The sequence below is a fragment of the Monodelphis domestica genome, chromosome 6, assembly GCF_027887165.1.
Source record: "Monodelphis domestica isolate mMonDom1 chromosome 6, mMonDom1.pri, whole genome shotgun sequence".
Lineage (NCBI taxonomy): Eukaryota > Metazoa > Chordata > Mammalia > Didelphimorphia > Didelphidae > Monodelphis > Monodelphis domestica.
In genome coordinates this window covers 9,768,974-9,796,161 of record NC_077232.1, presented here as the reverse complement: position 1 = coordinate 9,796,161, position 27,188 = coordinate 9,768,974, and the positions used below count along the sequence as shown (strand labels likewise).

At 47.2% G+C, this 27,188-nt stretch overlaps 1 protein-coding gene across 4 annotated transcripts; it reads left to right on the top strand.

Annotated features, from left to right (window-relative positions):
• The first annotated feature begins 19,279 nt into the window (after positions 1-19,279).
• SPINDOC (spindlin interactor and repressor of chromatin binding) lies at positions 19,280-26,597 on the top strand. 4 transcript variants are annotated; one of them, XM_056801556.1, is made up of 7 exons: positions 19,280-19,363; positions 19,571-19,822; positions 22,431-22,754; positions 22,833-22,943; positions 23,029-23,178; positions 25,066-25,266; positions 25,816-26,597. In XM_056801556.1, the coding sequence occupies exons 1-7, from the start codon at positions 19,333-19,335 to the stop codon at positions 26,028-26,030; spliced, it is 1,284 nt and encodes a 427-aa protein (XP_056657534.1). In that variant the 5' UTR covers positions 19,280-19,332; the 3' UTR covers positions 26,031-26,597. The 4 variants fall into 4 exon arrangements, with proteins under 4 accessions (XP_056657534.1, XP_056657536.1, XP_056657535.1 ...); XM_056801558.1 differs by having other exon boundaries at positions 19,304-19,363; positions 25,854-26,597; XM_056801557.1 differs by having other exon boundaries at positions 19,307-19,449.
• The last annotated feature ends 591 nt before the right edge of the window (positions 26,598-27,188 follow it).

The following is a 27,188-nucleotide window of genomic DNA, read 5'->3' as shown; positions in this document are numbered from 1 at the left end:
GAGAGCCAGGCCTAGAGACAGGAAGTCCTAGATTCAAATCTGGCCTCAGATACTTCCCAGCTGTGTGACCCTGGGCAAGTCACTTCACCCTCATTGCCTAGCCCTTACCACTCTTCTGCCTTGGAGCCAATACGCAGAATTGACTCCAAGGCAGAAGGTGAGGGTTTAAAAAAAGAAAGGACAATGGAAAAGGGATACACAAGGAGGGATCCAAGCAAAGGCACACAGATGCACCATTTTGCCTGGACCAATAGTTCCCAAAGTATGGTCTCTACCACTCTGTTGGGTGGTCTCACAGATCCAAACTCTTTTCATAATAATAGTTTCAACATAACTAAATAATTCATAATTTGCCTTTTTTATCCTCATTTTCTCATGAGTAGATTATGTTTTCCAGAGGCTCTATCACCAGTGAATTAAAGATTGAACTACAAACGTGAGTTAATATTTTGTCTTTGAAATTGTACTTTCAACTTACAAACAGCCAAATCCCAAGGCATGGCTAGACTTGCTGTCTAATATTGGCACCAATTTATCATTGGAGATCTTTCTTAAGTGAATGCCTCGAGGCAGACTCTGAAATATTTGAAGAATGTTTGGAGCTTCATGGTTTATGCTGAAACAATTAACTAAGTTGACATTTGCTCTGGTGAGGAAAAAGTCACAACAGGTAAAACTGCTGGTGCTTCCCAACAAATCAAAACAGAGGCACCACTGGGCACACACAATTAAAAAAAAATGCCAATTTCACTTAACAATGTCCTTCATGGAGCAATAAAAAGGGTTACGGTTAGTAAATGTTGACCCTTGGGTTCACATATTTTTAATATTCTGTGTGATGAAATCAGAAGTTCTTATAAAGTAATTTTGTTGCATACTGAAGTGATAACTCTCTTCAGGAAAAGCTCTTGGGACATAGGATGAGTGTGTAGCTGAACTAGCTAGCTTTTCCATGGCTCGCCATTTTTACTTGATCATGACTTTCAGTAGTCCAGTAATTCTCAAAATTGTCTCTCCTGGATCTGTTTTCCAGGTCAGTTATTTTTTCAAAGAGATATTTAATATTCTAATGTTTTTTCATTCTTTCGATTTTCTTTATGTCTCATAAATTAGTTAGCTTCTATTTTTTTATTTTTAACTCTAATTTTTAAGGAATAAATTTCTTCCATGGCCTTTTGATCCTCCTTTTCCATTTGATCCATTCTTCTTTTCAAATCATTCTTTTCTTCATTTGACTCTTTTACCTCTTTTTCCAGTAGGTCAATTCTGACTTTCAAGACACTGTTTTCCTCCTTTGATTCATGTCTCTTTTTCTAGATGACCTATTTTGCTTTTTAAGCAATTGTTTTCTTTTTCCCATTGTTTAACAACCTATCTTATTTGATTTTTTTATTCCTTTCTGAGCTCTTCCAGAGCCTGATTCCAATTCCCAGTTGTTGGTTTTTTTTTTTTTGAGGTTTTGCTTGAGGTTCCTTGGATCATGTCATCCTCTATTGGTTCTGTTCTTTGGACTTTATCCCCATAAAAGCTTTTGATCATTGCCTTCTTCTTCTGTTGTTTATTCATTTTCTTCCCCCCCACCCACCCTGGGGACTGTAAACTAGCCCCTCTGCTGGTATACTGGATTAGGCTGGTTGAGCTAATCTGCCCTGGGGCCAAATCTTCACAGCAGCCAGCCACTGAGGCTGAAGGTGCCTAGTTAGGTGTCCACCTCTTCCTCCCTGCTAGCCTCTGTCAAACCCCAGGACCTTAATTGGAGGGTCTGAGGTGCTCCTTTGGGGTTGCAGCCCCCAGGATCCCAAAGTCAGCCTACATCCAAATTGCAGGTCTCAGCCCAGTCTTGTTTCAGGTCTCCCCCTTATCCTGTGGAAATCAATACTCTCTCTGCCTACTTTTCAAGTTGTGTTCAGCAGGAGAGCCCTGTTACTCCATCTTGTTCTTGACTTTGAATTCTTGTCTTTTTGAAGCACCTTTTAAAGATTGACATGGAAGGATGGTCAGAGAGGTTTAGAGTTTTGCTGCTCTTAAGCCATCTTAACTTCAACCCCTCCCCCACCCCTCTCCTGTCATTTTTACATGAAAGAACAACCAAAGGATATCTAGGTGACTCAGTGAGGCCTAGAGATGAGAGGTCCTGGATTCAAATGAGGCCTTAGACACTTCCTAACTGTGTGACCCTGGGCAAATCACTTAACCCCAATTCTTTAGCCCTTACTGATATGCCTTGGAACTAATACTTAGCATTGATTCCAAGACTCAAGATAAGGTAAAGGAAGGAAGGAAGGAAGGAAAGAAGGAAGGAAGGAAGGAAGGAAGGAAGGAAGGAAGGAAGGAAGGAAGGAAGGAAGGAAGGAAGGAAGGAAGGGAAGAAGGGAAGAAGAGAGGAAAGGAGGGAGGAAAAAGAAGGGAAAGAAAGGAAAGGAGAGGAGAAGAAAGAAAAACCAACAAAGTACGGTTATTTAGACTTGGGTTTTTGGCAGACATTTTCCAGAAAATAAATGTAGTGAATCTCTCACCTCATCTCAAGAAAAATAACAATATTAACAATAATGACAATAGCTCATTTATATGATGCTTTAAAGGTTTATAAAACATTTTTAAAATCTCATTTTATCTTTATTTTAATTAATTTTAATTGTTTTTATTATAATTAATTAAATTAAAATTTCCCCAATTACATATAAAAACAAATCCTCTCCCTCCCACCTCTCCCACCCAATTGAGATGGTAAGCAATCTCATAAAAATTTTACATGTGCAATCATGTAAAATATTTTCCCATATTAATCCTTTTGTGGAAGGAAACTCAAAAAGAAAAAGAATTAAAATGAAGAAAGTTTTGTTTTGGTCTGGATTCAGACAGTTCTTTTTCTCTGGAAGTAGATGGCATTTTTTTATCATGAGTCTTTTGGGATAGTTTTGGGTCATTGCATTGCTGAGAATAGCTGTTATTCACAGTTGTTCATTATATAGTATTTCTGTATTGTGTACAATGTTCTCCTGTTTCTGCTTATTTCATTCTGCTTCAGTTCATGTAAGTCTTTCCAGGTTTTTCTGAGCACCTCCTGCTTGTCCTTTCTTACAGCACAATAGTATTCCATTATGATCTTATACTAAAACTTACTCCCCCTAAACTTTGTCCCCCTAAAAAACTGTTTTAAATATTTTTGCACAAATACATCCTTCTTCTTTTTTTTTTTATCTCTTTGGGATACAAACCTAATAATGGCATTTCTGGGTCAAAAGATATGTACTGTTTTATAGTGTATATATATATATATTCTTTGGGCATAGATCCAAATTACTCTCTTGAATGACTGAATCAGTTCACAACTCCCCCAACATTGCATTTGTATTCCAGCTTTCCCATATGCCCTCCAAGTTTTATCATTTTCCTTTTCTGTCATAATGATCAATCTGATGGGTATGGGGTGGTACTTCAGAGCTTTTTAAATTTGCATTTCTCTAAATAAGAGTGATTTAGAGCATTTTTGGGGCATGACTATAGAGAGCTTTAATTACTTTGCTTGTTCATATCCTTTGACCATTTATCAATTAGGGAATGACTTGTATTCTCATATATTTGACTTATTTCTTGTGTATTAGAGAAATGAGGCCTTTATTAGAGAGATGTGTAAAAAAATTGTGTGCCATTATGGTCACTGTGTCTTACCTTCCATCCTATTTACTACTGTTTAATTTCTGACCTTCACCTCCCCCAGATCGCCTCTTTTCTATAAGCCCCACCCTCCTTCTCTTATTACCTTCCCCTCCTACATTCCTGTAGGGTAAAATAGCTTTCTATACCCTATTGATTGTATATGTTCCAATTCTGATGACAGTAAGGTTCACATGCTCTCCTTCACACCTCCCCCATCTTTACCTCCACTTTGAACTGCTCTTTAATGCCTTTTATGTGCAATAATTTGCCCCATTTTATTTTTCCCTTCCCCTCCTCCCAATGCATTCCTCTTTCTCATGCCTTAATTATTTGATTTACCTTTTTTATATCATCCTGTCATATATTCATATATTCACCTCATACTCTTGCCCACTGTCAATGTATATACCACTATTAACTGCCCTAATAATGACAAAGTTCTTTGACATTACAAGAACATCTCCTTATGTAGGTATGTACAGTTTAACCTTTTTGAATGTGTTTTGATTTCTCCTGTTTACCTTTTTATGATTATCTTGAGTCTTATATTTAAGAGTAAAATTTTCAATTCAGCTCTGGTCTTTCCATAAGGAATATTTAAAAGTTCTGTATTTCATCAAATATTCATTTTTCCCCTGATAGATTATGCTCATCTTTGCTGGGAAAGTGATTCTTAGTTGAATCCTTGCTCCTTTGCCTGACCTGAGAATTCTAGAATTTGGCTACAATATTCCTGGGAGTTATACTTTAGGGATCTCTCTCATGAGGTGATTGGTAGATTCTTACAACTTCTATTTTGCCTTCTGGTTCTAGATCATTAGAGCAGTTTTCCTTGATAATTTCTTGAAAGATATCTAAGCTCTTTTTTTGATCATGGCTTTCAGGTAGTCCAGTAATTTTTAGATTAACTCTCCTGGATTTATTTTCCAGGTCAGTTGTTTTTCCTATGAGATATTTCATATTTTCTATTTTTTTCATTCTTTTTACTTTCTTTGATTATTTCTTAATGTCTCATTAGCTTCCACTTGCCCATTTAAAATTTTTGAGACATGATTTTCATGAATGAGCTTTTTTACCTCATTTTCCATTTGGCCAATTCTACTTTATAAAGAGGTTTTTTCCTTAGTAAATTTTTGGACCTCTTTTTCAAAATGGCCAGTTCTGTCTTTCAAGAAGTTTTTCTCTTCAGTGAATTTTTATATTTTTTGTATTTATATTTGTATTTGTATTTATATATATATATATATATATATATATTTTTTTTTTTTAATTTGTACTTCAGTGTATTTGCTACTGCTGGGGATATATAAGCTTTCAATTCTTCCAAGGTGGCATGATGTAAGGAGAAGTATGTTTAATACCCTCTGGGTCTGTGCTCTGATCTGTGAGTAACTCCAACCACTCTTACTCCTTATAACTATGACCAGTGTCCCCTGTTCCCCTATGGCTATAGGTGCTGGTGCATGCTGGTGCTCTTTCCTACCCTACAACTACTCCCCAGAACTATTTCCTGCATCTATGTATGGGCACTGCTACAAAGAGTCTTGTACCCAAAGCCAATAAAAGGGCCACCTTAATCTCCTTCTGAGCAGTTCTTCAACTCCTCCTTACTATTTATGATTGAGCGTTCCAGAAGTCTTAGCTGTAGCTTCAGTTGTTCCCAAGGCCTGACCTGCCTTGGTGGGCTGCTTTGTATTCCACCTCCACCTCAGTGCACTAGAACCTTTGTGCTTTGGGCTGAGAAATTACTTCCTCTTGTCTTTTTGAGGGTTATGCTGCTCTAGAATCATTTTGTGCCATTCTATCATTGCTTTATGGAAATCAGATGGGTCCCTGTATCCTCTCTGCCATCTTGGCTCCATCTCATTTGATCTTCCAATGTGAAATAAGTGTTTTTATTATCCTCATTTTATAGATGAGGAAACTGAGGCTGAGAGAGGTTGGCCTGCCCAGGGTCATATAGTTAGTGAATACCTGAGGTTGGATTTGGACTCATATCCAACTCATATCCATTTAATCATAACTCATGATTAAAAGTTCAGTACTTTGACAGTATTTATTGCCGGTGATAAGTCAAGTTTTCAAGCAAAAGTTAGAATTTTGGGAAATGTATATTCCCCCCTGTGAACTCTACAAGTTCCCAATATTGAAAGACCTTTCTGATAAGATCAGTAATGATACTAATGAATATGATTTTTAAAAATATTATGTAATGAAATGGGTCAACATTTGGAAAATCTGTATAACTCAGCAAAGTAATATTTTCCAAATGGCCCTTGCATAATGTTACAATATCACATATGGACAAAAAACTATTCCAGGCATTAGAGAAACCAATGAATTTTAGTGTAAGAATATGAAAAGTTCATTGATGATATTTCAAATTCTAAATTGCAAATACCTTTACAAAACTATCATCTGTTGAGTTCATGTAGTATCAAAGAACATTCACAATTATCTGAAAAGGTGGTTAAAATATCCTTCCCTTTTCCAACTACATATCTCTATAAGGCCAAATTTCTTCATGTGCTTCAACCAAAACATATTGTATATTGCAACAGATTGAATGAAGAAACAGTCTTTGCCTATTATTTTTACACCTTTTAAGTTAGACATGAGATTTTCAAAAATGTAAGACACTAACTACACTTCACATTTATTTTTTTACTTCAGAAAAATGGCTATTTTTCATTAGATTGTAATTATTTTAAGTGAAATAATATTTTTAAAGAATTTATCCATTTTAATTTATAATATGGCAAATATCAAGACATATCATCCACATAAACAGAAGCTCTTTGATAATTTTTAAGAGTATAAAGGGGTCCTGAGATCAAAAACTTTAAAAAGCACTGACCGAGACTCTATTATAAGGGTGAGGAGCAGTAATGTATTATAAGTTTCAAAGATGATTTTGTGTTGGTTTATTTTCAGTCTTATCCAACTCTTCATGACCCCATTTGAGGTTTTCTTGGCAAAGATACTGGAAGGGGTTGGCATTTCCTTCTCTAGCTTATTTGACAAATGAGGAAACTGAGGTCAACCAAGGTGCAAAGACTTGCCCAGGGTCACATATCTATTAAGTGTCTGAGGTCAGATTTGAACATAAGATGAGTCTTCCTGCCTCCATGCCTACCACTCTATGCACTATGGCACCATCTAGCTGATCTCTCTCTCTCTCTCTCTCTCTCTCTCTCTCTCTCTCTCTCTCTCTTTCATTTATTTCCTATTACATATAATAATTTCCAACATGCCTTTTCTAAAATTTTGAGATCCAAATCATCTCCATCCCTCTCTTCCCCTTCCCCTCCCAGTGATGGTAAACAATTTGATCTGGACAATCCTGAGGGACTTATGAGACAGAATGATCTCCACATCCAGAGAAAGAACTGTGGGATCAGAAACACAGAAGAAAAACAACCAACTGCTTGATCACATGAGTCAATGGGGATATGACTGGGGATGTAGACTCTAAATGATCACCCTGATGCAATCATCAATAATAGGGAAAGGGATCTTGATCAACGACACATGTAAAACCCAGTGGAATTGTTTGTGGGCTACAAGGGAGACTTGCAGATCCCAGAGAGGAGAGACTGGAGGCCAACCAGGAGGCCAAGGCAATAATCTAAGGGAGAGCTGATGAGGATCTGCCCCGAGGGGGCATGTTTTGTGGAGTTGGAGGCAAAGCTGGCAAAATTTGATCATTATCTGGAGGGAGGGATGGTGTGTGAGGGAGAGTGAGGAATGGAGGAGAATGCTGAAGGAAGAGGAAGGAAGCTGGGACACTGGAAGCTTGATGGTGCCTTTGACCGAAACACTTAAGTTTAGTAGGGAATGTATTCAAGATAGGGTGGGGGAAAGATCCTTTCTTCTGCTTTGATCTGCTTTCATCCAGGTAAAAATGTCCAATAAGCAGGTGGTGAGGTGGGATTTGAGGTCAGAAAAAAGACCAGAATTGTACAGATAAGTCTAAGAATTATCTACTTAAGAGATAATAATTTTGAGCCCATGAGAGCAGACGAGACGTATGTGTGTGTGTGACAGACAGACAGACAGACAGACAGACAGACAGACAGAAGAGAGAGAGCCCAGGACAGAACCTTGGGGCAACAGGATAAAGACTACTCAGAAAGATGCTGAGGAATACTAGCTTTCATTTCTTTGATGTCTTGAAGTCCTTTCAAAGCAAAATGTTTTCCTCACAACATCAGGTTGGGATTACAAGTATGATTATTTCTGTTTAGGCAATGAAGGTTCTGAGGACTCTCCAGCTGTTGTTCTTTCCTCTACGCCACGCAGGAATTAGGCTGTGATTTCTAATGTTCTATGCCCTATTATTATGGCAAAGGTGAAAAATGGCAGTCCCCTACAATCTAAAATTTACCCTTGGAATTCTTTTTTTTTTCTTTTTAAACCCATTAACCTTCCATGTTGGAATCGATAGTGTGTATCGGTCCCAAGGCAGAAGAGTGGTGAGGGCTAGCAAAGGGGGTCAAGTTGTTTTGGGGTTCAGAGGTGAACCCCTGGGGTTTGGGAATCTATAAATGGAGTTTTGAACCCTAGACTTCAATCCCCAGAAGTTCTTGGTATTTCCCAGAATTCCCTATAATCTCTCCTGAGCCTCATGTATAAATGGAGGTTTTGAACCCCAGCCTAGGGTTCAAAACCTCCATTTATACAGGAAGGATACCTTTTGCGAGAATACAAGACTCTGAAACTTGGCTAAAAAATAAAGAGAAATTTATTAATTTGGAAAGTAATGTTGAATCTGACCAGGAGGCAGCATAGGTGGAAGCCTGCCTCCTAGGTGGAACAGCATGGGTGGAAGAGCTGCTCCTCAGGAGGACAGCAAGACAGCATGAGTGGAGCAACACTGGGCGGCTCCCAGAATGCCTTAATTCTGGGGGGTTTATATTCTTTTACAGCAATGAGGATGGGACTCTGGAGCCAGGGGTTGTGGGTGGGGCAAAGGTTTGCCCAAAGGCATGGGGGGGGGGTGTGATTTGGAGGACAGATGGATAAGGTGGGTCTCTTTGTCCATCTCAAATCAATGGGACAATCAAAGGAGGATAATCCTCTCAGGGTCCCATGTTTTGGGTTGGGAGTCAGAGGGTGTGTGTAAGGGAGCAAAGGAATTTCCTGATAACGGTGCCTGAGTTTCCATGGGTACAATACCCATGCCAAAGTGACTTGGCCAGGGTCACCCAGCTAGGAAGTGTCTGAGGCCAAATTTGAACCTAAGACCTCCCATCTCTAGGCCTGGCTCTCCATCCACTGAGCCACCCAGCTGCCCCCCCCCCTTTTATATTTTAAACCCTCACCTTCTGTCTTGGAATCAATCCTCCTGGAGAGTGCCCAGCGTCATCTCCTTCCTGCCCCCTCAGAGTTTGGCAGAGATGAGAAGGACCTTCATTTCTGAAGTGATTCCATCAGATGTAAAGGAGCTGCTCTCTCTGCTAGTCCCCCCTCCCCCAGAGCCCTAGAGTGGGTAAGGACCATGATTGCCATCTCCATCTTATAGAGGAGGAGAGAGAGTTGGAGCCCTCAAGATCCAAGGCAGGATCTGAACTCGTCGTCTTTCCTGACAAGCCCAGCCCAATGTACTGGACCAGATGTCCCCTACCTACCACTGGTTGGGAGAACTGATGAGGTCCTTTGGGACCATCTTCCCCCTTGTTTTACAGATAAGTAAAGTCTAAGAAAGAGGATGGGATTTGCCCATAGTCACACAGATGAGAAACAACACAAAGCAGAGATTCCTGACCAGGAGGAGTAAATGGGGATGGTTTCTATGCACCAGGCATTATGTGATGCAAAACAACACAGAATAATAAGACCATCCTTGTCCCCCTCCCCCAAAGTGCTCCCACAGATGTAACAAGGAGGCAGTGCAGTACAATGGAGAGCTGTGGAGAGGACAAAGGAAAGTAATAAATGTTGGAGGGGGTGTGGCAAAATTGGGACATTAATGCATTGCTGGTGGAGTTGTGAATTGATCCAACCATTCTGGAGGGCAATTTGGAACTATGCCCAAAGGGCAATAAAAGATCACCTGCCCTCTCCTGGTCCACCTGTGCACCCGGGGACACAGGTGCGAGCTCTAGACACATGCGCCCACCTATGAAAAGACACCACTTTCAAGAGGCTTCATTTGGGGAATGTCTAAGAACTGGGTATCTTGGAACTTGGGGAACCTGTGGCATGGGGTAGGGTGAGGATGGGGGAGGCAGTCAGGGACTATGCCAAATGATCTGAGTGCTCTCCTAAATGGGGATAGGGATGAATGGGGAGAGGGACCATCAGGCTCATCAGTTCAACCTGATCAGTTCAAACTGGGCAAGAGCCAGTGTCTAGAGGCAGCTGAAGGGCTACTTTGTCAGTATCTCATAACAAAAGTACCTGCATGCTTGTTAGGGTATAAGCTACCTCAATTGGCCTTGAATGGTGAATCAAGGACCTGTTAAGATTTAAATGTGAACAACCTCCAGGAAGTGATGCAGAGCGAAAGGAGCAGAACCAGGAGAACAATGTCTAGAGAAACTGATACACTGTGGTACAATCTAACATAATGGAATTCTCCATTCGTGGTAATAAGATTTAAATGTATACTCATATTTTGTACATATATGATTTTAATACATATATTTAAATTTAAGTTTTCTCCCTCCTCTTGTTTTTGGGAGAATTGATTGTTATAACTTATAGCTTAGCAATGCATCCTGTGTCACTCCTATTGTTGGTGTCAATCATGTTTTTCTTCGATGTTTCTGATTCCACAGTTCTTTCTTTGGATGCGGATAGCATTCTTATAAGTCCCTCAGAATTGTCCTGGTTTATTATATTGCTGCTAGTAGAGAAGTCCATTACATTCAATTGTGCCATAGTGTATCAGTCTCTGTGTACAATGTTCTCCTGGTTCTGCTCCTTTCACTCTGCATCACTTCCTGGAGGTTGTTCCAGTTCACATAGAGTTCCTCCAGTTCATCATTCGTTTGAGCAAAATAGTATTCTATTTTGCTGATACCATCTGATACCTCAATTTGTTCAGCCATTCCCCAATTGAAGGGCATCCCCTCATTTTCCAATTTTTGGCCACCACAAAGAGACCAGCTGTGAATATTCTTGTACAAATCTTTTTCCTTATTATCTCTTTGGGGTATAAACCCAACAGTGGTATGACTGGGTCAAAGGGCAGGCAATCTTTTAAAGCCCTTTGGGCATAGTTCCAAATTGCCCTCCAGAATGGTTGGATTAATTCACAATTTCACCAGCAATTCATTAATGTCCCAATTTTGCCACATCCCCCTCCAACATTTATTACTTTCCTTTGCTTTCATATTGGCCAATCTGCTAGGTGTGGGGTGGTACTTCAGAATTGTTTTGATTTGCATTTCTCTAATTTAGAACATTTTTCATGTGTTTATTGATAGTTTTGATTTCTTTATCTGAGACTTGCCTATTCATGTCCCTTGTCCATTTATCAACTGGGAAATATGGCTTGATTTTTTTGTAGGATTGATTTAGCTTCTTATAAATTTGAGAAATTGGACCTTTGTCAGCGGTTTTTATCATAAAGATTTTTTCCCCTATTTATTGCTTCCCTTCTAATTTTGCTTACATTGGTTTTGTTTGTAGAAAACCTTTTTAATTTAATGTAATCAAAATTGTTCTTTTTACATTTTGTAATATTCTCTATCTCTTGCTTGATCTTAACCTCTTTTCTTACCCATAGATCTGATGCATATACTATTCTATGTTCACCTAATTTACTTATAGTTTTCTTCTTTATATTTAAATCATTCACCCATTCTGAATTTATCTTGGTATAGGGTGTAAGATGTTGATCTAAACCTAATCTCTCTCATACTGTCTTCCAATTTTCCCAGCAGTTTTTGTTAAACAGTGGGTTCTTGTCCCAAAAGCTGGGATCTTTGGGTTTATCATATACTATCTTGCTGAGATCACTTACCCCAAGTCTAATCCACAGATCCTCCTTTCTGTCTCTTAGCCAGTATCATACTGGTTTGATGATCACTGCTTTATAGTACAGTTTATAAAGCAGTGGTCATCAAACTAGGCCCCCCTCCACATATTTTTAATTAGTTCCCTTGATATTATTGATCTTTTGTTCTTCCAAATGAACTTTGTTATGGTTTTTTCTAATTCTATAAAAAAATTGTTTTTTGGTAGGAATGGCACTAAATAAGTGAATTAATTTGGGAAGGATTGCCATTTTATTATGTTAGCTCATCCTACCCAGGAGCAATTAATGTTATTCTAATTATTTAGATCTAGTTTTAATAACACACTTCATGTACGCAGCAACTGAACACAAGGCAGTCCCACAACCAATCCCCATATTGTATATTGTAACAGTTAAAAGAGTTCTTATTTCTATAATCATTATAGTCATTCCATAATAATTATTAGAATTTCTAAAATTCTGGTTTCTATGATTATTATCATCATTTCTATAGTTATTATTTCTAAAGTTGTTATTAAACTGTGTATTCCTTCCAATCATCTTAAAAAAGGTTCTACATTCCATCATTTTGTGGCCCCTTTTCTCAAAGAAGTGGCAGGTTACTGATTTATTCGTGAATTCCTGCAAAGGGGCTAGAGTCTCTCCCTTATTTTTCAATTGTCTCTTTAACATTTCAATTTCTTTCTTTAAGTCTTCCACTAACATATTGTGTTCCTCAGGTCTTTTTACACAACCTTTATAAACATAGGTTGCTACTCTCCTCAATTCTTCAAGGTCCATAGAGTCCCAATTAGGACAGTTAGTTTTAAAGTAGTCTACCACTGAACAACAATTCTCAACGAATTGCCTACGTATTTGCCTAATGTCCCTTTCTCTGGATAAATCAAGGTCCGTATATGTATTTCCTACATCAATAAGTCTGTCCATAAACTGGGAGGGTGTTTCATCAATATCTTGTCAGGTTCTTTCAAATTTTGACCATTTTTCAGGTCTATCCAAGCAAGCTCTCATGACTGTCAATAATGCTTCTCTGGCCTGGGTTAGTTTTGTGTGATCTAGTTCAACATTGGGGTTCCAATGTGGTTCTTCAGTTGGCCAATAATGTCCTTTTCTACCTCGTTTTTGATTAGCCAGAGAGACGATATTGTTTTTTTCTCTTTTCGTTAAAAATTTCTCTAATAAATTTTCAACATCCATCCAAGTGGGGTCAAAAGTTCTGAATATGTTCTCTAATTTTTTAATAATTAATATTGGTTCTCCCTCAAATGATGGAAGATCTTCCTTAAATTTATTTAAATCTTCAGGGCTAAAATGTGTATGATGTCTTACAGATACCAAGTTCCCATCTTTATTAAAAGTGGGTACTTCCCTTAAAGGAAATAACCTATCTGAATTATTTGGTACTCCTGTTTCTGTTTCTATCCTTCTTGCTCCATTCTCAATGGGGTAGTTATGATAAAGAGAAGAATTGGGCACACTGAGGGAGAGGATTTGTTGTTGTCCCATAGTGCCAGAAGGATCAGAGGTAGGAAGGAATGGAAATTGAATTGAGCAGGGTGGGAAGGAGGAGCAAAGGAAGAAGTGCTAGTAACTGGGGGAAAAGATACAGAGCTGTTAGGGTTGAAGGAATAAGTAGGGTGTGAGGCATTAGGATGGTCAGTATGGGTGGGGTGTGAACTTAGAGTTGAGGGTGTGGGATTTGAAGCATGGGCAGGGGGAGGAGTGGGTTGGTTAGAAGTAGGGTTTTCTAAAGCAGAGTTGGCAAGAGGAGCAGTGGGTTAGCTAGGAGGGTTAATGTCCAGAGATTCTGATAATATTCTTAACTCTCTTTTAATGTTCCTCATAAAAGCTATGATCTCCCCCAACCTTTCCTCCATAAGCTCAAGCCGAGTATTTAGTTCTGCATTTTGTTGAGTAGTAGAAGGAACACTCGGTTGGTTTGACTGAGAAGTGGGTTTTGTAAGGAAATACAATATTACAGGTATAACAATCAAAATCCCAAGGGGGAGTAGCGTGTCGATTATACTTTGCCATAAGCCCCATTGTATGAGAAATTTCAGAGACAACGAATGCAAATTTTACAAGGTTGGTCATAGAGCTGAATAGCCAGTTGTTAAATATGTTGTGAACTGGCTATAACCACATATTTCTAAAGTAACACATGGGAAGCAGGACAAGGCCAAAAGCTTTTCCCAGGTTTTTCTTAATCCTAATTTAGGCAGTTGTTCCCTAAAGGAAGGAGAATCAAAATGTTTTTTTACTCACCTGCTCTTGCAGCTGTATTTTGTAAACCTCAAAATTTCTTAGACTTATAAATGTTGGAAATTTCACCATTGGGAAATTTCATACATGGAAAATTTCTTAGTGATAGTCTATTGGAATGTGAACCCCATTGGCATGGGAGGTTCCTCCTCCTACCTTCTTAAGATTACTTTAGGACAGAAACCTTTTGCTGAACAATGGAAAGGGCTTTGACCTATGCTTAAGCATAGAACAGGAATTTCTTTGAGTCATGATTGATTTTAGAATTGATACAATGGAGATACTTGGAATGACAGAATCAGGTCTTGGAAATTGCAATCTCCACCCTACTCAGTCCTAACAGGATTTAGGAAGGGCTGCAGCATAGATCAAAATTTAATTATTCCAATCTCTACCCTACTCAGGGTAACAGGATTTAGGAAGGGCTGTAGCAAAAGATCAAGATTTAATTATTTGAGAATATGACCTTCAACAGACATGTGCAAAGCCACAGACCTCTGGGCGGTCCTGGGTTAAGCTAGAGCCACCATTGGCACAGGGAAAATGATGGACAGTGATTGGTAGATGTGAGAACTGAGGGGAAGAAACTTGGATGGTTTCCTTAAAGATAGAGGGGTCTGAGGATGGAGGGGTGGTTGGAGAGTTTTGGCTCTGAGTGGTTGGAGAGGTGCTCTGAGAAGCTTGCTCTGAAGGAAGCTGAAGGTGGGGGCCTCTGAGACCGTTTCTCCATTTTGGTCACGTGAGTAATAGGGACTGATCTCTTTTCTTTGCCCCAGCTATCTAAGGGCTTGGACCTTGTGGCCCAGCCTAAACAGAAGGGGTATTTAAGCCCTATTCCCTTCTCTCCCCTTTCTCTCTCCCTCTCTCTCTCTATCTCTAATTCCTTTCTTCCTCCTGTTTGTAATTAAACTCTATAAAAGGCTGACAGCTGACTTGAGTTTTCATTTAGGAATTACATAGCTGAATTCCTTGACGACCTTAAATTAATATATATCAGTCCTTTAAAGTGATTTCCTTGTCACAATTTTGAAGCGGAGTTAGCACGTTTTAAAAGACTGACTGATAGAGCAAGTAATAAAGAGAGAAAGGAAAGAGATTTTACAGAAAATTTTGAGGGTTTTTTCCACCAACTTTGTGGTCAGCCATAAACTGTAATAGTTAAAAGAGTGGTTGGCATAAACTGTTACAGATAAAAGAGTGGTTGCCTTAAACTGTGACCGTGGAAATATGGTTTCAAATCAAAAATAAAGTGGTTGCCATGGGAAAATTCCCAAATATTAAATATACCCAAGTCAGCTGGGTTTTTTAGAGATTTTAATTAATACAAATTAAGGAATTAATGAAAGGGAGGGAGAGAGAGGAAACAATGAGAAAAGGGCTAGGCCAGCCTAGGCCCAGGCCTTAAGAGAGAGATCAGTCAATCTTTAATCCACTCACCACAAAATTTATCCCAAGCGAGATTCTAGTGTTCAGAGAGACCCACCAGTTCAGCTCCTGAGCTCCACTTCAGCTTCCAAGGCTGAATCTTTCCTCAGAGGCCTTCTGATTCTCCTTTTAAAGAGAATTTTCTCCTATGTCACCTCCCCTAAGTTCTCACATCTACCAATCACAGTAGACGTTTTCACAGGACTGACCATTCTTAATTCACACCTTCTTTAGTTCTCAACTTCTCTGGGTAGACTAAAACTTCTGAGTAAGTTCACACCTCTTTGCCCCTTGCAAGTTTACAAGTTGCCTGACCTTTATAGGTACTTAGCACCTTTTTGTATTAGATCTAAAAATAGACTTAGCTTAAGGCTTTTTCCTCACTATAAGTATGAGTTAGGGACTTTTCATTATTCAGTAAAGAGTTTACAACTTTATCTTCCCCTAAAGTATGCTTAAGTATGGGTGGAGTAGAGTTCTCACATTCCTGATCAAGTACCTTCATTGTTTAAAATGGGGAATGGTCTTAACCAAATGTTCTAAGGTAGAGTCTGAGAATTTTTAACATTCACAAGTCTGAGAAATTGAGAAATTATAAGATTCACACTATTGAGCATCCATGTAGGATTTGGCTACCCATAGTTACCCATCGGTGAACATCAAGCCTGGACTCAAGCTTTATTTTGGACGTTTCCTGGAAATAAAACTCTAAGATGTGGCAGTGAGTCATGGAATGAAAGGAACCCTTCTAGAGTCATCTCCAAGTTTCAAACTCAGTCTGTGTGTGACCTCCCCACACCCATCCCTTACAGCCTATATCTCAAATGAGCTGAATGAACTAAATAATTCATAAGGTTCCTTCCAGTCAGGCAGCCAATAAACAATGATTTCCTTTTGACTTTGCTGTGTTGACTATTGACTAAGGGTAGGGGATACAAATAGAAAAGAGACAATCTTTGGGGCAACATGATGGCTAAGTAGTTGGAGAGCTAGACCTAGAGACAGGAAATTCTGGGTTCAAATTGGGTCTCAGACACATTTTAGCTGTGTGACCCTGGGCAAGTCAATTAGCAATTGACCCACCCTTACCATTTTTCTGCTTTGGAATAAGTCTGAAGCTAATTAAAAAGGTAAAAAAAGGCAATCTTTGCTCTCCAGAAGTTTATAATCTATTGGAAACTGGAAAAGATTTTGAGGAGGAAAGGGAAATTTCCTTCTGTTTATAATCCTACCAATGGAGGCAAATAATTTTTTTTTCATATCCCCAGGGCCTATGCCAATGCTTTTCTGCCTTCCCACCCATCTTTTAATGTTTAAGTGGCTTGGTGTTTCTAACCAAATTTGTTAATCAATTGTCATAACAAAGAGACTAAAAGATTCCCCCAAAGCAAACACTTGACTTCCCAAGAAGAGAGATATGGAAACCAAGGTCAACATCAGATCTGTTAAATCTTTAGGAGAAAGGTGATGTGGAGTTAGGAGCATGCTTCATGAAACAGAAACTTGGGAAAAAGGTAAATTCATGAGTGTAAGCTCCATCAACTCTATCTTTTAAGAGTGCTTTTTAGGGGGCAGCTGGGTAGCTCAGTGGATTGAGAACCAGGCCTAGAGATGGGAGGTCCTAGGTTCAAATCTGACCTCAGACACTTCCCAGTTGTGTGACCCTGGGCAAGTCACTTAACCCCCTTACCATTCTTCTGCTTTGGAACCAATACAATACCTAGTATTGATTCTAAGACAGAAGGTAAGGGTTTCAAAAAAGAATAATAATAAAAGGAAAAACAAACACAAAACCCTTATGACCAAAAATGCAGAGCCAATCAAAACTAATTCCTTCATTGGCAATGTCCAAAAATCATGCTTCAATCTACATCCTGAGTCCGTTACTTCTTGGTCAGGAGATGAGAAGCATGTTTCTTCTAGGAACCTGGTTAATCAGAGTTCTGAAAGCTTTCAGAAATGTGTGTCTTTACAATGTTGTTCTGATTATATAAATGATTGTCCTGGTTCTGCTCCCTTTACTTTGTATCATTTAAGACAAGTCTTCCCTTGTTTCTCCAAAACCATCCTTTTCATCATTTCTTACAGCACAAAAGTTCATTCTATCACACTTATATACCATAACTTATTAAGTCAATCTCCAAGCAATGAACATCCCTTAAGTTTCAACTCTTCTCGGCCTCCAAAAGAGTTGTCCTCACAAATACTTCTTATACAGATGAATCCTTTCTTTGGGGTATAGATCTAGTAGCAGTATTGCTGAGTTAAAGGGGGCAGAGTTTAGTAAATCTGGGAAAATAATTTAAAAAGGCACAAGACAATGCATAGTTCTACAAACAGTATTAATGTACCTGTTTCCCCACTGTAGTTGTCATTTTCCCTTTCTATCAGATTTGCAAATCTGATAGGTAGGAGATGCTATAGCACTCAGAATTGCTTTAATTTGCATTTCTCTAATAATTTTTTATTTAAAAAAATCTAATAATCTTTTTTCTTTACTTTTTTAAAAATTTCCCTTTGTTTTCATGATTCTTATTGTCTTTCTCCCCTCTTCCCTCCCCCCCCACCTGGAGTTAACAGGCAATTCCACTGGGTTATAGATATAAAATAATGATTTGCAGCTTTTTTTTCTTCATATAGCTGTTGATGATAGCTTGGCTGTCTTCCTGGAAAACTGCCTGGTGACTATCAATTGGAGAATGTCTCTTATACTTATAAATTTGAATCAGTTCCTTTTATATCTTGGAACTGAGATCTTTAATCTTGCAGTATTTTCTCCCACTTATCTGCCTCCCTTATCATTTTAGGTGCATTCATTTTGTTTGTGCAAAAACTTTTATATTTTATATCACCAAATTGTCCATTTTATCTTCTGGGAGCCTTTAGTTTTATTTGGTTGTGAATTCTCCGTGTTGATGTCCAGGGGAACTTCTTTCTCTTCTCTCTAATTTATATCATCCTTTGTCTTGATCCTGGACCTATTTAGAATTCATCTTGGTGTATGGTGTGAAATGTTGGTCTACAGCTAGTTTCTACCAGACTGCTCTGGGGGAGTGAGTGTAGTCTCCGGAGGATCCAGAGCTTGCAGACCCTGGAAGTACAATGGAGGCGGGCCCAGCTCCCCCTACATGCCTGTGACTCTGAGGCCCCAGTCCGCCAGGCCTCAATCCCTACAGATAAACCCAAGCTCTCTCTATCCAAGTTAGAAGTCTCTTCTCTGGGGCTCTCTGGGTCGGAAATTTAGGCTACAGAACCCAAAAGGTAACAACACACATTTGGTTTGGGTTTTTGCTTTTGCTTTTTAAAAAATTATTATTATTTTAAACTTAATTCTCCAAATACTCAGCATTCTCTCAACCAATCAGGAGTCACTTCCTCTTACGTTGACCCAGCCTGGCCTCTTCAGGGAATCGCAGAAACTGTTCGGTCCCCTGAACCTGAGTGGGAGAGGAAGCAGAGCCTTGTTAAATAGGTAATTCTACACAGGAGCATTTGATTCGGAGGAAGGGCGCGGTCACACCTGAGCTCAGGAAAGATGCTCCGCTTCCTGCGCGGACACGTGAACTTTCAGTAACCAAAGTCCTCCCGCTGAGGGGTTCCCCTCCCCCACCCAGGGAAGGTAATCCTCCTGAGAGCAGGTGCTGCCTCCTTCCTGGGCACGGAGGCAGCACCTGACCAAGGCTTGTTGGCTGGATACAGTAAGATCTTGACCAGTCAAAGGCTCTTGGCCCACTGTATCCCCGGCAGCAGCCAAGGCCAGGGCCTCCCACCCGGGGCTTCCTGGCTGGTTGGAATTTGGGTTCCAGCTGGAAGCGCCAAGCTTCATTCTTCTGCCAGCCCGGCGGCCCATGTGCCGCCTGGGGGCAGCCGAGAGCGCTCCGCCGGCGCTTCCCAGCCGTGCGTCGTGGGGCGGGGCGCGGGCGGCCCGGGGCGGCCGGCGATTGGCCGCACGCATCCGGGGCGGGACAAGGGGCGGGCCCCGGGCGCCGGCTCGGACAATGAGCAACCATAGACGGGAGAGCGGCGCGGGTGAGGGGCCCGGATTGAGGACGCTCCCCCCGCCGGGGGGCCGGGACTCTATGGTGGCGGGGAGGACCCGGGCTGGGCGGCTGCAGGTCGTGGGCGCGGGCCGAGGCCGGGCGGGCCGGGAAGCGGGCGGGGTGGGGCTGGGCGGACCAGGGGTCGGGCCGGCGAGGCCTGGCTGACTGACCGTGCTGTCCGGCCGCCCCCTGCCAGGCAGGACCATGGCCCTGAAGGCCGAGCCCGCGCCGCTGGACTGCATCCAGGTGACGCTCAAGTGCGAGGACGTGGAGGAGGTGCGAGTGGAGGACGACGGGGCCGAGGCCCTGGGGCCCCGCGCCCATACGCCCCCGGGCCGCTGGCCCCCGCTGCCGTCGCCCAGCCGCCGCCGCACTGTGCCGCCCGCTGGGCCCCCAGCTGAGCCCGCCATCCCCATCCCCGCGGCCCTGAGGGAGCCGGTGCTGCGAGGTGAGGCCGCGGGGGAAGAGGGGAGGGGCCCTGCCCGGGCAGGCCTAAGATCACGGCTATCTGTAGAGCGGCCCGCCCCCTGCCGAGAGGGGGAGGAACCCGGGGGTCACCCAGCTCTGTACTGATCCCGTGGTTTCCACGCGTGTGCGCGCGGGCATAGGGCGCGTGTGGGAGCCGCAATACCCCCCCCCCCCCAGGGCCTTCTTCCGACACGCGCGTCTGCCTCCGCAGCCCGGGGCTGATTCTATTGAAGCGGGTCTCTGTGTGGTACATGTCACACACGTGTGTGCATACGTGCGAGGCCGCGGGGCTCCGTTCCCCAGTCCTGTGTGTCGGCACACGCAGGCCTCCCTGTGGGCACTTGTGCCTCGGACAGTCACTCCTGGGGTGTCTGGGGGGAGTATGGGGAAACCGAGGCTCCTCAGAGACCCGCCCCCTCGTTTGGAAGCAGGCCCCGCCAGGCCTGGGACTTGGCCAGGATGGGGGTTGATGTCTCCCCGACTGAAGCGCCTTCTGTGTGCGGGCTATTCCCGGGGGCTCCCACTGCCCTCCCTGGCAGAGGTGGGCACCCCCAGGAGCAAATAGAGTAGATCTCTGGGGAGAGGAGGAGGGAGGGCCTCCATCCTGATGCTGGGGAGAGGCCTGGTGGGCCAAGAGCCTCCTTTCCCTAATGCTGGGAGGGGGACCGAGGAGGAGGACCTGGGGGAGGCTGTCCCCTCCTCCTCTCTGCTTTGTATGCTTGGAGCAAGCCTGGGGCCAAATCCCTGGAATTGTTGGGGCCTGGGGGGAGGGGGGAGACTTGTCCTGGCCCTTGAGGCCTGGGTCAGCTCTCCTCCCAGGCCCTCCAAGGGGAAGTGAGAACAGGAAAGAACCGGCCTCCCTTTTCAGCGCCTATTTGTGTCTTCAAAGCTTGTTCCTCCTCCCTTGGAACAAAAGCCGAAGCAAACTGAAGGTCTTGCTGGCTGCCTCCCCTGTTGATCCAGGGGGTTGGGTCATGGGGGATGAGCAGCTGGCCCTCCTGGGACATCTTGGAGCCATCGAGGCCAGGGGGGGAATGAACAGAGGCTGTGAGCTTTGATTTGCCAGAGGTCCTGGGACCGAGGGGGCAGCAGAGGCACGGAGGAGGGGGAGCTCAGGGCCCATCAACCCCCCCCATCAGGAAGCCCCTCCGTGTGCTGGGCCCAGGGACGCTCCAAGGCATCTGGCCTCCTTTGCTCAGGGATTCCCTCACTGACACGTCCCCAGATAAAGGGCCGCACAGGATGGACACGAGATTTTGTTGGGCCAGTGAGGAAGGGCCTCCTGTAGAAGAGGTGACAGAGCGGAGCCTGGAAGGGGTCCGGCGGTGCGAAGAGGCTGAGGCGGCCACTTTAGAAGCCCTCTAGGGTGGGCCAGGGCAGGTGCATGAAGGGAGGAAGGAAGCTGGTGAGGTCTTGGTTGGGTCATTTGCTGTCACATCCGGCCCCGTGTGACGAGCCCCGTCGCCCGGCTGGTGAGACATGAGGAGATGTGGGCAGGGTCAAGGACTTGCCCAGGGTCACATAGTTCGTCCGTCTGAGACGGCTTTGAACCCGGGAGGATGGGCCTCCCTGCCTCCAGGCCTAACCTCCCCACGGAGCCGCCCCCACGCTGGCTGCCCGGCCTTTGCCACCTTCTCCAAAGATTATGAGCCGCAGCGAAAAGCGTCTTCCCGGGCCTCCACGCTGGCTGCGGGATGCGCAGTCCCTCGTGGGGGAAGACTCCAGAGGAAAGCCCTGACCCGATAAGCTCGCTGTCGAGGTCAGGGCTGTGCCTCAGGCGGGTGACCCTGGGCGAGCCTTCCCTGGACCAGCCTCCGTTTCCTAGGCTGTGAAATGGGGGTGAGGATTCCTGGCGTGCCCGCTGCCCGAGAAGGCAGCCTGCAGGGGTGTTAGCGTAGGGGAGCACCTTGGAGTCCGCTGGCCCGGCTTCCGTGCTGCCTGGCACAGACCACATCGCTTCAGAGGGGCGGCGCGTTAAGCTTCCTCTGGGCTGGGCCTCGGAGTCCAGGAGGCTGTGCTCGAGGTGCCCCCCTGCCCTGGGGAGACGGCGAGGGGGGCCCGGTGTGCGGAGCTCAGGGCCAGGCAGGACAGTTGGCATTTGATCCGGCCAACCAGGAGGGGGGTCCGTCCAGGCTTAGGCAGACTCCTTTGGGTGCCGAGTAGAGGACAGACGGGAGGCAGGGCCCGGCGGGAGGGTCTGCCCAGGAGACGAGCTAGAACATGTGGGCTCTTCGTGACAGCCGCTCGGGAGTGCCGAGGCTGTGCTGGGTGTGAGGAGCCTGCGGGACGCCCGGGTCGAGATGCCCAAAAGGCCTTTGGTCAGGGCTGGATCAGAGGGCCGCGGTTAGCAGGTGTGATCCGGAAAGGGAGGCAGGAGGAGCGGCCAGAGAAAAGACTTGCCCTTGGCCTCGGCACGGGGGGATCGGGGGCTGCTCCCGAGAGGGCCGCTTCAGGAGAGATGAGGCCAGAAGCCCCGACGTCCGGAGGGCAGCGCTGCTTGAAGGGGCGTCCTGTCCTGAGACGAGCCCTCCGCTGGGCGCCACAGCCCGGGCCAGCTCTGTCAGCTCCTTCTCTCTCTCCTTCCCCAGTGGGACAGCCCGAGACCAGCCCCGTCCTCGGGCAGTGCCAGCCCGAGACGAGCACGGTGGTCAGCGAGGAGCCCGAGCCGCTGCAGTCATGGGAGCAGGAATACTTGGTGGGGAACAGCCCCGGGGGCAGCGGCCGGGCCCTGTGCATGGTGTGTGGCCAGGAGCTCCACACGCCTTCCGCCCGCAGCGCCCGGCGCCACATTCTTCGCCAGCACCCCCACACCCTGGGCCTGAGCCCCGGGGAGAAGAGCAACATCCTCGAGGCCTGGAGTGAGGGGGTGGCCTTGCTGGACTCCCTGGGGCCTCCCTCCCCCCCCAGCACAGGTAGGAGGGGCAGGGGGGGTCGGGACCAGCCGGGGGGGGGCAGCAGAGATCCTTAGGAGGCTCTCCTCTCTGCCCCAGACCCTCCTGAGACACCAGCAGAGATCGTGGTTCTTCTGGACTCTGAGGAAAAGCCTGAGTCACAATCTACTCGGAACCGACCCCGGGGGCTCCGGCCCCTGCAGTCTCCCGGTAAGGCCCCTTCAAGAGGGCACAGGCAGGCAGGGCAGGGACTCTACGGGGGGCATTTCATGAAGTCGGGGCTCTTTCCTGGCAGCTGCCCCAACCGTTGATGTAGGGACCAAGAAGCCTCGGAACCAGAGATATAAAGAGCTGCCCGGGGAAGTGCCTCCCAAGAAGAAGAAGGGCAGGGGCAGGAGTTCGGCCAAGGCCAAGGCCGGGGCCAGACCCTTGGTCCCGAGTCCAGGTAAGGAGGGAAGAGAGCAGAGAAGCAGCTGGGCTCTGGGCTGAGGGGTGAAGAGAAGACTGGCCTGGAAGATGGCCTTGGGATCGCCACCCCCGAGGGCCAGGGATGCTCCTGTTGGCCCGTCGGGGATGGTTTGAGCTGCTCCCCAGGAGGGGGAGATCCCAGAGAGACTCGGGCCCGACGTCCCCCAGATGCTCTGGGCTTTCTTTCCTGGGTGGAATAGGACGCCTGTGAGGTGGTGAGCTGCCCGTCAACACTGGGATGACCACTTGTGGACAACCATTGTGAAGTCTTCTCTGAGGGGCAGCTAGATGCTGCACTGAGTTTTGGGGGACCCCTGGCTTCTTCCATTCTAAGGAAGCCAAGGAGGATGTTGCACCCTGGCCCAGGAGGCCTACAGACAGTGTGGCCTTTGCTCTGTGTCTCTGTCTCCTTCCCTGGCTGGAGTCCCCCAAAGCTCCAGGTTCCCCGTATGGTTTCATCCCCTGCTATTGACACTGGTCCCCAAAACGACTAGAAGGAGAGGGTGAGAGGGTCCCTGAGCTCAGTTCAGGGGCTCAGAGGCTCCCCAGAAAGTGCTGATGCAAGAGAAGCTCACTGGGCTGTTGAGAACAGCTCAGCCTCTGTTGTCTTTATCAGAAAACAGCTGGGTGAGGGGCTCAGTGGTTAGAGCCAGGCCTGGAGACGGGAGGTCCTGGGTTCAAATCAGACACTTCCCAGCTGGGTTGCCCTTGTGGCCCAGCCCTTGCCGCTCCTCGGCCTTGTAACCCCTGTCCTATTCCAAGATGGAAGAGAAGGCAGTTAGGGCTCACCATGGGCCCGGCATTGTGCTGAGGCCTCGCATCAGAGACGAGGCAGCCGCCCACAGGAGCTTCCGCTGGCATGGGCACGGCTAGGTGGGTGGCTGGTGCCAGAGAAGTGTAGGGGGTGGATGGGGCGGCCGGCTGGCCAGCGGAGGCCTCGAAGGCAGCCGAGGAGCAGGGAGAATGGAGGGGGGTTCTGTGTAACAAGGCGGGGAGGGCTCCCTGAGCCTGATCTCGAGGTGATGGGGAGCCCCTGGAGTCTCCAGGGCAGGGGAAGGGGAGTGGAGAGAAGGGGCACTGAGGGAGGCGTTTGGCAGATTGGCTGTGGGGCACAAGTGAGTGGTCCAGGCTCCCCTGGGGTGGGGAATGAGGAGACGCTGACCCTCTGTGACCCCATTGGGGGTTTTCTTGGCAGACCTCCTGGGGTGGTGCGCCATTTCCTTCTTGGCTCATTTGACAGTTGAGAACACTGAGGCAAGGAAGGTGAAGTGACTCACCCAGGGTCACACAGCTAGTAGATAAACGAGGCCCTGCCCGGCTCTCCATCCAGCAGGCTCCCGTTTTGGACCAGTTGAGATGTGTAAAGGACATCTAGCTCAGGATGGAACTGAGGGCCGGGTGGATGGAGAGGAGCGTCGTCTTGGGGGGGGGGCATGGGCAGAGGGGGGAGAGGGGCCACGTCCAGCCCATGGAGAGGTTTCCTGAAAGGGCTGCCTGGCAGCCGGGAGGACCCAGCCAGCCCCGGGCCTCGGTAAGCCCTGGGGAGGGGAGATAGGGGCGAGGGGCCGTCAGTCAGCAGGAAGTGTTAGCGGGATACCCCGCATTGGAGGTGGGGAGCAAAGTGCTTCAGCAGCTGGATGGTGAGAGTTCGAATCCTGCCTCGGGCACTTCACTGCTGCCTCAGTTTCCTCAGCTATAAAATGGGGACAATACCAGCACCCCGCTAGGTGCTTCTCAAACCTGAAAGTTGTACAGATGCTGCTCCTGAGAATGGCCGGCAGTCCTCGTCATTGGACGGAGGGCGAAGCCTCTGCAGATCTGGACTTCTGCACGCTGGTCTCCATCGTTCTTTGTCCCTCTGCAGATCTCCCCCTCCCACACGTCACCCTGGAGCCCTTCTCGGCCCCCACGGAGGTCCGGCACTTCACGGACGGCAGCTTCCCCCCAGGATTTGTCCTCCAGCTCTTTTCCAGCAGCCAGCTCAAGGCCTCGGAGGACACGTCTTCCTCGAAAGGAGGCGAGCCGGCTGAGGAAAGCCCCGGGCAGCCCCCGAGCCCCAGCCCAGGTGAGCTGTGGGGGCCCCCCCCCGGGGACTCACAGGGGAGTCTGGCCGACGGCCAGGCCCGCAGCACTGCTGCCTCTGGATTCTGGAGGGGACTGGCCTGGGCACTCGGGACGAAGCCAGGCATTCTGGGCCAGCCCTCGCTGAGACAGGGACGAACCGGGGTGTCCGGAGGGGGGGCCCGGGGCTGGACAGGCGGCCTGGAGAGGCAGCTGCCCTTTGGCCCCAGAGCTGACCGGAGGCTGGTCATCCTGGAAGGTCTGGGGCTTTGGTGGGATGGAGCGGCCAGATGCCTGGCGTCCAGCACTAGGGAGGCCGTTGGGCAGCCGGGCTGGGGAGGGCTTCCCGCCCACCTTGGGGGGCCTGGAGAGGGGCAGGCCGGGCAGGATTGGGCTGGCCCCGATCGCCTTCCGGGTGGTGGCGCCCTCCTTGGGCCTTCGCCCAGACCCAAGGGCCACTCACCGGGGGTGTTGGAGGAGGCCCAGATGGCCTCGGAGAGGCGGGGCACGGCCTGCCCTGCAGCTCTAACGCTCTCTTTTCATCCCTCCTCAGCTCCCTCGGCGGGGCTCCGAGGGACGCTGGATCTACAGGTCATACGTGTGCACCTGGACGAGCCCCCGGCGGTCAGCCTGCTTCAGGATTGGCCCAAGGCTCCCCAGGGGCCCCGGACGGCGGGGGCCGGTGACCCCCCGGGCTGGCAGGCCGTGCTGACAGAGTCCGGTGTGGCTGCTGCTCGGGAACAGCCGGAGGCTGGGCCCGGCGAGTGATGGCTGCCAGGTCATGCCCACGGCACCTCTCCTCGCCCCTGGCCTGGCAGACCAGCCCGCCCGTCCGTCCGTCCGTCCGTCTGTCCGTCCGTCCGTCCGAAGAAGCCGATGGAACCAAGCACTTGAGGGGACAGTCTGCTTCTGCTCCCGTTGGACGCTGCTAAGGGGTCCCGGGTCCGGGCCACCGCCGTCCTTGCACTAGGGTTCAGTGTTGATGGAGAGTGAGCTCCCGAGCCCCACTGTGTTTGCCCGTCCTCGTTCCCGCTTCACCACTTCCCTGCCGGCATAGTGCCTTACAAAGGAGGCGGTCACAAGGGGGGGCCCACGGAGCCCCCTACTACCTCGGGGGAGCCTCCTCTCCCCCCACCTCCTCCTGGCCCTCCTGTCCGTACAGCCCCGTCACCCCTCCCCCCATCCCCGCAGCAGAGCCGGAGGAGCTCCAGGTGGGGGTGGCTCTGGGGACCCCCAGTTCTGCCCGCTTTCACCTTGCTGACCCGGCCCCCGCTTCCCTGGTTCTTTCCCTTTGTACAGACCCTTTGTTGACAATAAATTATTATTTTTTATGGAGTGAGCTGTTTGGCGGTCAGCATTGGGAAAGGACCTCCGAGGTCACCCTGTGCCAGGGCAAGACTGACCTGCAGCCCCCGGCGGCGGCCTGCTTGAGGGGGAGCCCATCCCCCTCTGGCAGCTCGGTCCCGTTTTCACTGACTGCCTGGCCCTGCCCCCCACCTCTGGTCACCTCCCAGAAGGCTGCTTTCTCCGCCAGCCTGAGCGGCCCTTCCCTGGCGTCTGTAGAGGTCCCCAAAGCGAGCCGGTGGGAACGTGCATGGTGACAAGCGAGGCCTCGAGCGCAGGAGCCGACGCTTTGCATCAGTCGTTCAGTCTGGGCAGGTTTTCTGGGGGACGGCCTGGGAGTGAAGGGCCCCAGCTCCCGGGGAGGCCGGCTGCTGCGCGAGGCAGTGGGGCGACACGTGCACAGGGAGTCACCAAGTCACGGCAAGGGACTTGCTGCAGGGGGACAGCCTTGGCAGAACCTGGGATTCCAAGAGGGGTTGGGAGGGTTACAGCTGCTGCTTTTTTTTTAAACCCTCCCTTTTCTAGGAATCAATACCGTGTATTGGCTCCAAGGCAGAAGAGCGGTCAGGGCTAGGCCATGGG